The sequence below is a fragment of the Sphaeramia orbicularis genome, unplaced genomic scaffold (genome assembly GCF_902148855.1).
Source record: "Sphaeramia orbicularis unplaced genomic scaffold, fSphaOr1.1, whole genome shotgun sequence".
In the NCBI taxonomy this organism is placed as follows: domain Eukaryota; kingdom Metazoa; phylum Chordata; class Actinopteri; order Kurtiformes; family Apogonidae; genus Sphaeramia; species Sphaeramia orbicularis.
The window spans coordinates 65,841-81,511 of record NW_021941606.1 but is presented as its reverse complement, the minus strand read 5'-3'; the positions used below and the strand labels follow the sequence as shown (position 1 = coordinate 81,511).

The following is a 15,671-nucleotide window of genomic DNA, read 5'->3' as shown; positions in this document are numbered from 1 at the left end:
ACTACTGCAATGCTCTTCTAACGGGCCTCCCAGCTTGTGTTGTCAAACCACTACAGATGGTCCAGAATGCAGCAGCGCGTCTGGTCTTCAATCAGCCTAAAAGGGCACATGTCACCCCCTTACTCACCCTAAAAGGGCACATGTCACCCCCTTACTCATTGAGTTACACTGGCTACCCATAGCTGCCCGCATCAAATTCAAATCTTTAATCCTAGCCTACAGAATTCTCAGTGGGTCTGCTCCTGTCTACTTAGGTGCACTAATAAAAGCTTATGTCGCCCCACGACCACTCCGCTCGTCTGGGGAACGTAGTCTGGTGGTCCCCAGACCTTGTACAAGACAATCCAGGCTCTTTTCATGGGTTGTTCCACGTTGGTGGAACGTTCTACTGAGCACTACCAGAACAGAGGCATCCCTTGCTATCTTCAAGAAGCTCCTGCAGACCCAGCTCTTCCGAGAGCACCTCCTATCCTAGCACTTTCAGACATTCCATTTTAAATATTCTAATAAGGTTTTTCCCAGGATTATCACAGATTTTCCCAGGATTATCTCTGGACCTGCTGCGGTGGTCCTGCCTCTCTCCTGCCCTCATCATCACCACTCACATATCCTCAACTGCCTCCATGTGTCTCTCCCTACTCCCCCCTTCTCCCCCTCTCCCCCAGTCTCTATCTCTATCTCTCTCTCTTTTTCTCTTTCTTTACCCTCTCTCTTTAACCCCAACTGGTCCTGTCAGTCGTCCATCCTCCAGGAGTCTGGGTCTGCTCCAGGTTTCTGCTGTTAAAGGGAAGTTTTTCCTTCCACTGTCACCATCACCAGTGTTTGCTCCTGGAGGATTCTGTTGGGTTTCTGTAAATTGGCTTCAGTCTGGTTTGGACCAACTCTATATATAAAGTGTCATGAGAGAACTTTTTTGTTGTGATCTGGCGCTATATAAATAAAATTTGATTGAGTGATTTGATTGGTTTTCACCTCTAAGTTGCTTTGGAAAAAAGCGTCTGCCAAATGCATAAACATTATTATTATTATTATTATTGTTATTATTATATTATTATTATTATTATTATTATTATTATTATTATTGCTGTTATTATTATGATTTCTTTCTTCCTTTCATTCAGATTTGCACTGTAGGTTATGGCAAAACCTACAATTTTTGGTCTCAATTGGGACCAGGTTTCCAGGTTACTTATGAACTCGATTTGGTCAAAATTGTAATGTTTGAAAATTTGGGGTGCAAATGGGAACGACACCAATTCCCACTTCGTGGAAAAGGGACAGCTGTGCAGATGTCACTGCTGTGGAAAATCCAGTGTGGATCAGATTGTAGTCCAGCACCCTGTGCATTTCTATGCATTTTTTCATCATCTGGTTAGAACTATAATGTATGTATGAATTAGAAATATTCAAAATGCTGGCTGTAAACTGAAGTCTTTGTTATTTGTGTGTGAATTCTCTCTGTTGCATTGTCACACAACTGAATAGAAACTCACAAGCGACAATGCACAAAGTATTGCATTTCTTGTGTTTGTTTGATTCTAAAGACTTTCATCACAAGGCGTTGCTGCAAAGTAAGTGTTTCCTGGCATCTGGTAGGCAGCTTAATTCAGTTTATTGGGATTTACATATAACAAAATGGCATATCAGATTTTCTGGCAGCTTTTGTTCCATTTACAGCTTGAGTCCCTATGTGGCACAGTGTTAAGCTGCATCAGGACATTTGCCCAGAACATTGTCCACTTAGTTCTGCATTAGAAAACTGAAGTTCCTTGTTGTAGTCTGGCCCCAGGAATTGGTCAGTGCCCACAACCCTCCATGTCAAAATGCCAGACAGCAGATTATAAACCTGTTTGCAGCATGGTACAAAAAGTTATTTTTGCTTCTGCTTCTGTGGTCTCCACATACTACCCTGTTCATGACAGCTGGACCTTTTATACCTCAATGATAGTAGGTAAACCTAGCAAATGTTAGCATTCATTTTGCACTGCATTACATTGTGCATTAACTAATACCAGTAAGGTTGTTTATACAGTATGTGAGGATGATACTGCTCAATGCAATATATATATACATAAATGAAGAGGTTGAAATTACATAGTGTTTTCAGTAAGTTAGTGTTAACTTGGCAAGATTCACCTTCTTTTCCCTATCTGGGCACAAGATAACAGCAGTCAAAATACTAAAACTCAGACTTGGTGTCAGTCCTCAAACCAGTAGGTGATGTCACAGAAACTTTGTCCAGTCTTTATGCAGTCTGTGTTCTCCTGCTATGTCAGAACCACAGCTACAGTCTGCCAAGGAGCAGTGCTTCATGGTCATGAAGGTCATTGAATCACTGGATAATCTGTATTACATTTTATACAGATTATTTTAACTATAAAATGAATAAACCTGAACAAAGAAAAAAAACACTAGCAGTGTAGCATCACTAAAAAAACCAAGCAAAAACAAAACAGGCAGGTCCTAGACATCCAGGTATTGGATTCCAGACCAACGGTGGCTTCATACTGCAGCCCTGGATCCAGGCTTCTAATTATGTCCTTGTAGCTGTTTGTAATTTCTGCCTGTCCTTTCAGGTGGGGGAGCATTTAGCTCGATATGATGTGGAGAAGCATTGTGCTATTGAAAAAGAAGACTACGACCTGGCCAAGAAGAAGAAGGAGCAGATGGACGAATACCGGAAGAGTGTGTACCAGCAGCTAGAGGTTCACAATGTGTTGGACCTGGCCATGGTTAGTTTGAAGTGGGCTGCTTGTGTGGAACGTGGTGAAAAATGTGCAGATGCTATAAAAACGGTTGTACACTATATTGTGCCTGAGCTGACCTCTGTTGTGTTCTTCCACTTCGTTAGATTGCAAGGGCAGCAGATTCTTCTCCAGCCCTGGATTGTCCCTCTGTTCTACCTTCTCCAGCTCACTCTTCAGTCACCACCAAGCCCCATGTGTTCACAGGTACCAAGAAGGTGAACAAATCAAATGCTCCCCCGAACCCGCCGTCAAATGCAACCACAGCTGTACCCAAACTTAGAAGCCAACTTGACACACCCTGCTCTCCATCCACTGGTCCCCAGGTAGATGTACGTGCAAAGTCATTTGGTGAAATTACACAGGTAAATGTACGTTTTCATGCTGCTGTAACCATATGTGAATGCATACTGACCTACCAATCACTCAGTAGTGCTGTAGAAATCAGTCTTAAAGCCTGGAAGTTATCATTTTAAAACCCCAGGTTCTCTATTCTTGAACTCAATGAGTTCTTTGAATAGATTTTTGATTAGATGCCTGAAAGAAGGTCTGTGGTTAACATGCAATAGGTATCTAGCTGAGAGTGCAGAGGCTGTCTTGAACATTACACACTAAACAGAGAAACTCATCTAGTGCCTTTCAACTTCATTGTGTTGTGGTCTAGCAAACTATTACACCAGCTCCTTAGATTTCCACATTCCTGAACCACCTCAGATCTGGAATAGATAAAGCATCTATTCAGAGGAAATGTTTGACAGCCAAGTATAGCAAAACATCCAATTTTGTGAGTGGTTACTGATTTTGGGAGAACTCTGGCAGAAAAGGTGATTGGGAGAGAAAATGAAATACCTCCACGATGAGGTTCAGAAGCTCCATTTTTTTTTCTAAAAATTTTAAAATAAATTCTAAAAATTATTGTTTTCGACATGCTATAGCTGGAAAAGACATACTGCACAATGCAGTAGTAAGTTGGCAGCTATGGCACTGCTTTTAAAAATATACATTTCATTAATCTTGTACATCAGATAAATAAAAAATGAGACTTTAAAATATGAGTATAAATGCCAGCATGCAAAAAAATGTGAGGCTTCACTTGTAACTTAATATTCCATGCAACAAGAGCAATAAGAGAAATAAAATCAGTTAAGAGATAAGTCATTAACTATGAAATTAATGGACAACTATTTAGAGAATTATTTTGAATCATTTTAATGTTTAAAAACTCATCAGAATTCATTGAGTTCAGTTTTTACTGGTTTCTTTACTTCTCTGTGACAGTAAACTAAATATCTATCTTGCAGTTATGATCTAAACAAGATGATTAAATGTCTTTTTGGATGTTGAGGAAACATAAATCAACATATTTCATAATTTTCTGACCATTTATGCCCGATCCCCAAAAAACTATGCCACTCCAGATAACCAACTGATTAATCAATATCCAACAGAGAAAATGACAATGAAAATAATGGCCTTACACTGGCATCTGTACATGAAACTGACTTGAGGTGATGCTTTGATATCTTAGCTGTTTATTTAGTGTTTTAAGATGCTTTTTGTGTCTGTTCATTTTGTCTCAAATGATAGAGCATATCTGGGGCTGTTTGACATTTTATTAGTTAACTGAATAACAGGATGGATATGGAACACTGTGACTGCTAGTATTTTTCATGAATGATGTTTTCCCAGTTGCAGGCAGCTGTACCTGTAGCTTATTACTTGCATGAATTCCTGCATTGTTGTCTAACTAATCTAGCGCATAGTAGCACCTTGGGAACATGTTGCCTGCCTTAAACTTCTGTAGTGTTGCAGCACAGAGCACACCAGGAGATTATGACCAGCAGCGGCTCTTATGCTTTACTCACCACCTACTGGGACTTGCCCCGCTGTAGGTTTTGGGTTTCACTATTTAATTAAAAGTGTGCAACAGTTGGCTGACTCCAGACGCTGCCAAATTGGCCTCTAGGCAGAGCTTTGAGCGGCGTATAAGGCAGCAGGGTGCCAGTTGGCCCAGGCGTACAGGAGATGGTGCATGGGGGGTTTGTAAAGACAGGGTTAAACATTCATTATCATTATGATGTTGAATGATCCACCTATTCACTGATCAAATGATAGTGAGAGATAGTGAGAAGAACAAGGGTTGGATTGATAAATTTTTCAGAGGGAAAGACATGCTTTTCAGACTTGAAAGTGTGCATCAGTTTTCCTTGAACCCCTGAACTGTGGCATCTTCAAAACTTTTGTTTGAGGAAATTTATGTATTCATCTAATTATCTAAAATTTAAATCTATAAATATATAAACAAAAATCTGCTTTTTTCATTCCTGCTGACTTGAAACGTCTCATGGACATTGACCTGCACTATATCTATATTAGAATATTGCACTTTATTCACATAAAGACTGAAATTTCTAAAGTATTTAATATATTCTTGATTTGCACTTTATTGGATTTTATTGCATTTATTATATTTCAGTATTCTCTCAGGATTAATGAAGTTTAACCACCAACAATTATGGCAACCAACTAACACAGGAGCCTACTGTTTTCCCTACCAACACACCAAAACACACATACCAATTAACCAATCAAACAATGAATACTGCAGCTAACTAACCAATCATCCAACACACCAACCAAACACATAATGCCACAGGCAAAGGCATGAAACTATGTCAATAAGCAGAATATTCTGTACTAAAACAACAGTATTTGTACCCTGGTGGGGCTATATACTGTAGATACACCAGATTTTCCAGCCCAGTTCTCTGATACTGTTCACCCGCTCCTTTTGAAATCTGACATGTTCTTTCCCACTAGGCGAACGTGCAGTGCACAGTTTGATGGATGTAATTCAATGTTTAGATTTTTTGACAAATTTATAAAAACTTTGACTTAGAAAATTTGTCAAACTGATTTCTCAGACACTATTCACCTAATTCTTTTTATGTTTGACACACATGTTCTTTGCTTGTGTCTTTCTCTCAATTTTTGCCTTTTTTTTCTTTTACAAATTTTTGAAAAGATTTAAAGTTAAGTCTCAAAATGAATCCCTGGGTTGGCAGGGTATCCGTGAGTAGGAAGGGCAAAGTGTTGTGTGACCAGGCAGGGGTATTAGTAAGTTCTGCTCACTTTTTCACTTGTTTGGTCTTGTATTGTCAGGTTGCAAGTGTGACCTATGATGAGAGGCCGCTGCCAGCCCTTAAGAGGACAGACAAGCCAGGGGAGGCCATGCAGAGCCCAGCAGAAGAGTTGTACCCTCAACCTGACACCCAAAGGACCAGACAAAGTGCTGAGATGGGTGGAGAGCCAGACCCCCTGACAGAAAAAGTCCAGAGAGAGGCTGGTCTCCCAATAGAAGTCTTTGGAGAGAGCCTAGTAAGAATTATACGTGTACCACAGGCAATAAACATGTATGTCAAGAACACTAAAGAAAATGTAGCATGGGAATGCAGTAGTATTACCAGTCCTGGAGATTTGCTCTGGTTTTAGGTAATTATACTAGCTGTAGGTTTTACATCTAGTTTTGATGGTAAATGTGTTTGCAAACATTTGTCTCTTTGTACATCCTACAGACACAGAGCAGCAGATATCGGTATAATGTCAGTGTTCAACGTTGACTGACAGATTTGTTGCTTTTCTTTCCCAGCTCTTTAAAAGCTATAGTTTCTAAATGCTTTGTTTAACATCTCATTATCTGGCGGTCAAAATTCAGGCAGAAATACCATGTTTGATAGCCATCCAACCGCCACGTTCCTCTTTCACCCTCCTTTTTTTCCTTCCAGGTGGCTGGAGTGTATTCTAAAACCTGGTACCACAGGGAGGAAGCCCTTCTGGCTGTGTACAAGAGGATGATGGAAGTACCACCTACCACTCCTAAGGATGAGCTGAGACACAGAATCAGAGCTGCAGTCTTCCTGGTCAAGAAGTCTCTGTTGGATAAAGTGTCATCTGTGAGTATTTTGTTTTTGAAATGCACTTTATTTTGGTGTGAATACTGCCAGTACCACCAGAACACTACCCAGGCCCAGTATGTTAAAGCTGTTAAAAGTCTTGTGTTATTTATGTTTTCTGGACTTCTGTGTCAAACAAGCCTAACGTTCATGCCGTTCATACAGAAGCACATACACACCTGACAGTGTTCCCCTTGTATCAAACACAACCCTGCTTCTCTCTCCTCGAGCTGACTTCCCTAAACAAACAGTTTTGACAAGGATGGCCTTGTAAAGCCCCTCTAGAAGTTGTCTACAACTTACATGGTAATGAAAACACTAGTGCCGCAATAATTGCAGTGACTTATTTTCCTTGCCACGGTGATATGTGGAATGTTCCATTAAAGTGTTAACTGGCTAATTTACTGCCCCACCAATGAGTGTCTTTGGTTTGTGTTAAATAATAGGAATAAATACTCTCCTCCTCATGTCATCACATCCCACACCTGAATAAAGCCTATGATGTTTGTCACTCTTCCTACTCTTCTGAATGGAAACTTTATATTCAGGGTTTATAGACAAACATTTATTAGCACAATGAAAGTTCTTCTTCTAGTATATTTGGGAATACTGAAGATGCTACAAATAACTGAGCATACAAACAGTATATCTGAATGTTATTTAAGTAACACCAACCACTCATATATGTATATATATATATATATATATAGTCAGCAGTGCTTTCATAAATTTATAGTTAACACGCTGAATATTCATTCATTAATCCTTAGCAGGATTGGGCTTTGTAAAGCTTTGACATTTTCTCATGGAAGTATATGTTTGTGCTCTGAAAACTGTTTTCACAAATGGCCAAGATTCATAGTAAAGTTTTTTCCCACCAATCATGTGTACATTTCTAATACAATTTCTAATCTAATAACAAGGTCTTTATACTGTTGATTTTATCTTAATCTGTCTAGAAATGGTCAAATCCGCTCCATAAAGCCAACAGATAATGTCTTGGAAGTAGTCAATTCCGATGGACTGTTGGTATCAGCTGTCCTCCGTCCATCGTCCATAAACAATTTTTCTGGAACCTTCAGTCAGAATGACTTGATATTTGTTGCAGGACATCTTTTGGGTAAGGTCTACCAAGTTTGTTCAAAGAATTGGGAAATATTGATTTTTTTAATGTTTTATGAATTTTTGAAATTTAAAAAAATCCCCATTGGTTTATGATGGGATGAATTTCAAAGTGCTAGAACTTGAAAACAGTTGAAGATATTGATATAATTACTCTTGGCAATAGATAGGAAGTCACATATGGGCTTTCTTTCGGTGTCATGTCCTTTGACCTTGGGGGACTGTGAAAGGTCAAGCCCAGACCCTAGATTTCGGCTATCCAGCTAGAAAAAAAAGTCAGTTCTACAAGAAGTTTTTCTAAAGTCTAAATTCAAAATAACCTGCATGTGCAGTATGATGAAATATACTAGTATCAGGACTTGACTGATGACACAACCTTTGACCTAAGATGATCTTGAATGGTCAAACGAATGTTAATTAATGTCTTTAAATATGCCATTGGACTACAGGACCCTTGGTCCTATTTTTGCAGGTAACTAACAGTATTTTATGGCAGTTATCTTTGTCTTTATTTTCTGTTTTCCTAATCTCTGTGACTGACAAATGTCATTTCAGTGTCTGAATGTTCAGAAGATATGTGGCTCTTGAAGAATTAGTCCAGTTGTTACTTATTTGGCTTTGTGGTAGAAAAATTCATCGAAATCTGTAAATCACATTCACTTAGCTGCGGGTGTAGCAGCTCATGGGGATCAAAGCAAATAAGCAAATAATAAATCAGCGTCTCCCAATTGGAAAAAGTGGGACAGAATATAGCTGTAGTGTCTTAGAGGTGCCAGGCAGTGGAGAAACCTGCATGACACTGATCCAGGAAATGACTCCAGTGAACCACCTTGTGTCCCTGAACCGTCTCTGGCATTCGTTTTGCATACTTCAGCCCTTTCTCTTCCCCAGCTCCAACCTTTTATTCTTGCATGGGCACTACTGTTTCCAAAAAACTAAGCTGTTACTGAAACTCTGTGCATCAAACATATTTTCTTCCTGATAGACTATTCTACCAGACTTTTGTTTATAAGGTACACTAACATGGGCCACCAAAGGTTACAAAGGTCTGTCAAGCACATTTTTTATTAAGTTTACCAGTAATTCGAATACCTAGCCTGTTACCTATATCAACCAGTATTACCATCAATTCTGTTTATTTTCTGTTCATGCATAACTCAAAGTTGACATTACATCCATTAAGCAGCTTAAATTACCTGATGGTATAAGTTAGTAGTGTTATGTAAAGAGCTAGCTCAGCAAATGTAACCCCTTGCTCTTCTATTGCAGCAGCAACTTTTAAAAATATTTTTAGTCCAGGCTCCAAAAAAATCAACATGGCAACAACCTAAATGCCAAACTTGAGGTTTCAAAATGCTAATCCTTTAACTACTGTGTGATGGTTGTTGGGTCCACTTGTTTTATAAAGTCTGTGGAAGAGCTCTGCAATATTAAGCAATATTAGGTTTATCACTGTCTTTGTAGGTCAAACTTCTGAAGAGTCACATTATCCACAACTGATTCTCATGCTCTATGTCAGGGGTGTCAAACATGTGGCCCACGGGCCAAAACGTGCCCACCAAAGTTGAATCTGGCATGTGGTATGAATTTACAAAGTGCAAAAATTACACTAAAGATAGTAACAGTCAAGAGTGTTGAACTGGTTTTAGTTCAGGTGCCACATACAGACCAGACCAGACCAGACCAGACCAGGTCTCAAGTGAAGTAACAGCATAATGACCTATAAATAATGACTCCACTTTTTCGTCTTGTTGTAAAGTGAAAAAATAAATAATATTACCTATAATACCTATAAATAATGATAACTCTAGTTTTTTTTCTCTTTGTTGAAGTGCAAAAAACTATAATATTTATAAATTATGAAAATTTTTACATTAACAAACTATCCTTTAACAATAAAATGTGAATAACCTGAACAAATATGAACAACCTGGAATGTCCAAAGAAAGTTAAGTGCAGTTATTCTTTGTTACTAAATGTTTTGTGTCTTTGTACATCTGCTCTGTAATGCACATGTGTAAATGATAAGTTGAGGCAGAATATTGTTGAAATTGCACTTAATCTTTATCTTAAAAAATGTCTTTTTTTTTCAGGTTCTTCACATCTTTTTTGTTTGGATAGATTGGAAATGTAAATATTTTCATCATTTAATGTTATTTTTGTGCTCCCCCAAAAAAGAGAAAAATTTGGAGTTGTCATTATTTATAGACTATTGTGTTAATATTTTCCTGGTCTGGCCCAGTTGAGATCAAATTGGGGTGAATTTGGTCCCTGACAGAAAATGAGTTTGACATTCCTGCTCTGTGTGCATGTTGTTCCCCACAAATATTGGCACAAGTCTCACTTCTGTGCAGATTTTTCTTGAAAGGTCCACTCAGTCATTATCTATCCTTGATTGTCCCTTCAGGTCTTCCTTGCCTCCTTAAAGCTGTTGCGACTCCTGCTGACCCAGCTGATTCCAGGGCTGGGGCTGGGTCGCACAGATTTGACCCACTGTTTGGAGCAGACTTGGCCCAACCTGCTAGCCCGGACAGGGGACTCAGCCGGTCGCCTCCGACCCACAGCCGCTGCCTTCATTCAGGTACAAGGAAACTGACTGTCAGACAACATGAATACTGCCCCTGAAGAACCCGTTTTCTCTAAAATGTTCTTTGTGCCTTAATTCAAACAATACCTTCATATGAATGTACTACTGTTATCGACCTTCCTGTCCCGTGTGGAAGGCCTGTACAAGTCTGAGTGAGGTTGGCTGAGGCATATATCATGACTAGAAGTGTAAAAATGTATATACCCTTCCATGAAATATTTACAGCTCCAAAGGTAGTGAAATAAGGTGCTTGATAAAGTGACATTCACTTTGGTCACACATTTAAACTAGTACATCTAGTTTATATCTAGTTTCATGAGCAAAGTGAGATTCCCTCCTCCTCGACTTCAGATGGCACAGGACAGTGTTTGGAATGACAAAAAGATAAGCACACACTGGCATTCCTCTATTCACACTGAACACCAGAGAATGAGTTTTAGTTTAAGGATATATGACTGATGTAGAAAGATACCTAGGATTAAAATTCCATTTCTAGTAGTGAAATTATCATCTGCTTATCAGAATCAGAATACTTTATTAATTCCACGGGACATTATTGTATGTTACAGTTGCTCCATGCAGGAAAGAAATTATCAGTACTACAAAAATTAAATAAATAAATATATAATATCAAATATAGATATTAAAACACTCTATTTTTACATCCAACTGACTCTGTAAAGCCCTTTGAGATAACCTTGTTGTGATATTGGGCTATACAAATAAAACTGAATTGAACTGAATTGAATATTAGATGCAGTTAGAACAGAAATTTGGACAATATGTACAAGATAAATATTTTCAATATAATTAAAAGAACTGTAGAAAAATAAGTGTGCAAAAACATTGTTGTAATTATTACCTATTACCTATTAATTATTATAGATGGATTTTCATGACATTTTCAGTAAATGTTGATACTGGCACACGGAAGAAATTATTAAATTTTGGTGGTGATCGGGGGGGGGGGGGGGGGGGGGGCAGATCTGTCTTGGTGGAGGTCTGCACTCTCCAAGTGCTTTTCTTCTTACAATTATGTGGTTGTATAGTGGAATTAAAGTTAGCTTTGTAATTCCGCCATTGTTACATAAAGCCATATTTTAGATACAGCATCCAATAGAAATGTCATCAGAGAAAAGAGAAAAGTCTGTCTATTAATTTTAAAGAGAAACAATGGGTCACATTGCAATAAGGGTTGTGAATTGTTAACAGTATAACACACATCTTAGATACAAGCTCAATAGTGAAGGGAATACCTTTTGTATTTGCTTGGCCCACAGTAGGTAAATAGAGGAAGCAGCTCCAACACCTATCATATTTACACCAAAAGTAAACGACTTGACAGCTGTCTGCAAAACAAACTTGACAACATTGTGTATTTATTGTTTTCATTGTTGACTGTAGCAACAGATTTACAGGAATAAAATGGGAAAAATAATTACTGAATTATTCATATATAGTACTAATTGGTAATGACTGAAGGAAGTCATAGTAATAGTGTTGTATTTTTATAGGTATATACTGTCAATAGTAATTAAGCTCTTCCACCTTTTATAAACATAATACAGCAAAGTCACACTTCATTTTACATTATGCATCCATTTTGGATTCCATTATCAGTTATAACTGAGGGTTTACATGTTTTTACCTTTAAGGCTAAACAAGATGTTTGTGTGTTCGTACCTTTAAAACCAGGTGTGACGAGATTTCCATGTTTTTATGTTTAAGGCCAAATGCAAAGTTTGTGTGTTTTCACCATTAAAGCCTAATGCAACATTTGGGCTAGAGTGGGTTTAACAATAATATCTGTATTTTGCACCAGTGTGCCAGTAATTTATTGCGAGGAGAAGTAATGCAGTATATAAAGGCTATAAAGCTTAGTCACTTCAGAATGTTTAACTGTGTACATACAAACTTCCAACATTAACTCATGCATGTCGATAACATCTGTAGTCATAGAGCGGTTGAGTTCCCTCCATTTGAAATCAGACACTCAATAGTGCACATAAAAACAAGGATTAGACAGGTGTCCCGCATATTCTCCAGTAAGCAAACAGAAAGGATAACTGTAACCTGTATTTACTAAATCCAACTTTCCACCACAGGGCAAAACTTGGAAATATTGAGTTACAGTTAGGTGTATACTGTCATTTTGTCAGAGTATATATGTGTATTTTATCTACTAAGAAGTCTGTGGCCCTACTCCAGGTTGTTGTTTGTATGGACAACAGCTTTTTTATTTACATTTTCAATTCAATCAGAAAAGACATAATGAGACACAAATGATGTGACAGATGTGACAACATGAAAAGAACATAAAAGATGGAACAAGATAAAAACAAAATGAAACATACAACATCATGAAAACAACACCTTGTCTCCCTGTGGAACGCATCAAAATAAAAGACATAACCAGATGAAAACCGGATAAAAGACGTCACAAGATGCAAACGACATAAGACAAGCAATATAGAAAATGATGTTACTGATGTGTCAATACAAAAAGGATGTAAAAATAGCTATGAGACTGAAATTCCATTACAGACATAACAAGACAAGATACGATAACAAAACTGAAACGTCCAAACTTTCGCCAAGCAGCAAAATATTTTATAAATCCAGTGGAAGAACATTCAGATCAACGATGATATATTCACCATCAAAATATGCATGAGTAAAACAAAAAACCTGACGTTATTTTGAGCGTTAGCTACCAGTGTAAACAAACATATAAAATGTGCAATGATAAAAATGTAATTTAAAAAATGTCATCTGTAAGAATAGCAAATTAGATCCCAATATATATCAGCCCTCCTTTAAAAGTTTTATGAGCGACTTTGCTGCTCTGAGCTTCCTGACTTCACATACCCACAGCAGAATCCAGAGGTGTTCTGCTCTCAGCCCTTGAACAAGTCCTGTGTTGTATTCACCCTGAGCTGTTTACTCTGCCTCCTCTCCTCTGGAACACAGCCATGTGTTTATGTTCAGTACACTCAGCTTTCTTTGCATTTGCATATTGGAGTGAAAATGAACTCTCTAACATGTACTGAGCGCTGGTTTACATGTAACAGTGTGTATGTGTTTAGAGGAACGTGTGGCGTGTATGGTGACTGAGAAAGGGAGGATGACCTCATGAGTTCACACCAGGCCACTGCCGTCATCTGAAGTCTGTCCTTTCTGGAAGTGTTCACAGCTCTGTTAGAGCTGGGATTGAATGCCTCTTTGTACTTTGAGGACAAATTACAGGTTTTTATTTTCCTTTGCATGTGTCTTTTCTGTATCTCCGCTATACATTCCACTCAGTTGATGAAGTCAAAATCACCTGCAGCTGAAGGAAGTTTTTCCAAGAATTCTCTCCTGTCTTGCCTCAGTTGTACACTTGAATTCTCTGTCATGACTTGTCTTTCTGCCAGGTGCTTGTGTTGAATGACAAATCACTATGTATACAGCATGTCAACATGACAACACACGGATATGGTTTGTCAGTGTCTTCCAGGACACATTTAATATTAAGATGAATGGTGCAAGTTTGTAAGGGTCCCTGTTCTCAAGGATGTATCAAAAAGGAATAGTTTAACAGATGAAACCAGAAGAAAACAACTCAAATAACACAACAAACATATTGCATAAAAGACAAAAAGTGTAAAAGATGTACTTTAACTTGATGAAAACAACACAGAAAACAAGAAAAACCACCCCTTTGTCCCTGGTTTTATGGTTTAGTAATTGTTTTGTTCCATTTATTTGGATGTTGCTTTAATGTAATCTTTGTGAAATCAGAATTATTAAAATTAATACAATCTGAGGTCTTATTCAAAAAGATGAAAACACAAGTGATGCCAATGTGAACAAAATAAACCCTGAAGATAAAAGAAAAATCACATTAAGGATAATTGTCATTTTATCACCCAGTCCTACTTCTAGTTTCTGTGTTTAGCATAAATTATGTCCTAAACTACACTGGTTCAAGCATGGCTCAGATGTAGTCCTGACCTTCGAATGTTGATACAGCAATTTTGAAAGTATGTATGTTTTCTTATATGTTACGTTTAGGAAATAGCTGTTTTGAAAGTATGTACGTTTTTTTTATATTTTACATTTAGGAAATAGCTGTTTTGAAGGATGTGTGCGCCCTGCAGATGATCCCATGCGAGCTAGTGAAGCCATTCAAATCCAGCTTCCCGTCTCGTCTGGCCCAGAGCCGGGCTGAACTTGTGGAGAAGCTCCTGGCTGTACTGGGTTCAGAGAACTCCGGCTTCAACCTGGACAACATCATGACGGTGAAGAGCTATTCTCAATTTGCATAAGGTTTTATGACCTGTGATGTAAATGGAATCATTTCATTAACCTGAAATGTTTAGAATCAAGAAGACAATGTTTGATTAGGTATTGGCGATGTTTATAGTCTTAGATGTGCATAAGTGTCAATCTCAAGGTACTTTTTTTGTTTTTAGTAAGAGTTCTTTTCATTAACTGTTTCTTAAACTGAATCAGGTAGTCCAAGGGCATTTTGATAGAGGAAAGTCCAATTCAAGGTCTGTACTTTTGGTTTCAAGCAAATTCACTTTTTTGTCCTAAAAATTCAGTTCCCCCATTTTACCCTTCTCAATACAAACAGCACCTAGAATTAGCATTAGCAATTAGCACCTTAGGAACACTGAACTTTATTTGAAGGTGCTCAGGGACCCACTCCAGATCAGCATAATCTTCATAAGTACCTTGGTCAGGGTAGTCTAATGCCATATATATATATATATATATATATATATATATATATATACACACACACACACACACACACACAGGGTGGGGAAGCAAAATGTACACTGAACATTTAGTTGTTTTTTCTCAGCAGGCACTACATCAGTTGTTTTGAACCCAAACATATACTGATGTCATAATCATACCTAACACTATTATCCATACCTTTTCAGAAACTTTTGCCCATATGAGTAATCAGGAAAGCAAACGTCAAAGAGTGTGTGATTTGCTGAATGCACTCGTCACACCAAAGGAGATTTCAAAAATAGTTGGAGTGTCCATAAAGACTGTTTCTAATGGAAAGAAGAGAATGACTATGAGCAAAACTATTACCAGAAAGTCTGGAAGATACTATTAAAGAAGAATGGGAGAAGTTGTCACCCCAATATTTGAGGAACACTTGCGCAAGTTTCAGGAAGCGTGTGAAGGCAGTTATTGAGAAAGAAGGAGGACACATAGAATAAAAACATTTTCTATTATGTACATTTTCTTGTGGCAAATAAA

General features: G+C 37.9%; 1 protein-coding gene across 5 annotated transcripts in view; it reads left to right on the top strand.

The window, feature by feature from the left end:
- The window catches only part of cep104 (centrosomal protein 104), a 75,842-nt gene that overhangs the window by 25,292 nt on the left and 34,879 nt on the right, over positions 1-15,671 (top strand). For 3 of the 5 annotated variants that reach the window (XM_030130218.1, XM_030130214.1, XM_030130217.1), the window contains exons 8-13: positions 2,577-2,732; positions 2,852-3,109; positions 5,907-6,122; positions 6,530-6,697; positions 10,227-10,400; positions 14,510-14,686. In XM_030130218.1, the coding sequence (XP_029986078.1) occupies positions 2,577-2,732; positions 2,852-3,109; positions 5,907-6,122; positions 6,530-6,697; positions 10,227-10,400; positions 14,510-14,686 (1,149 nt within the window). Of the gene's footprint in view, positions 1-2,576; positions 2,733-2,851; positions 3,110-5,906; positions 6,128-6,529; positions 6,698-10,226; positions 10,401-14,509; positions 14,687-15,671 lie in introns of all 5 variants that reach the window. The other 2 variants (XM_030130215.1, XM_030130216.1) reach the window with 2 other exon arrangements.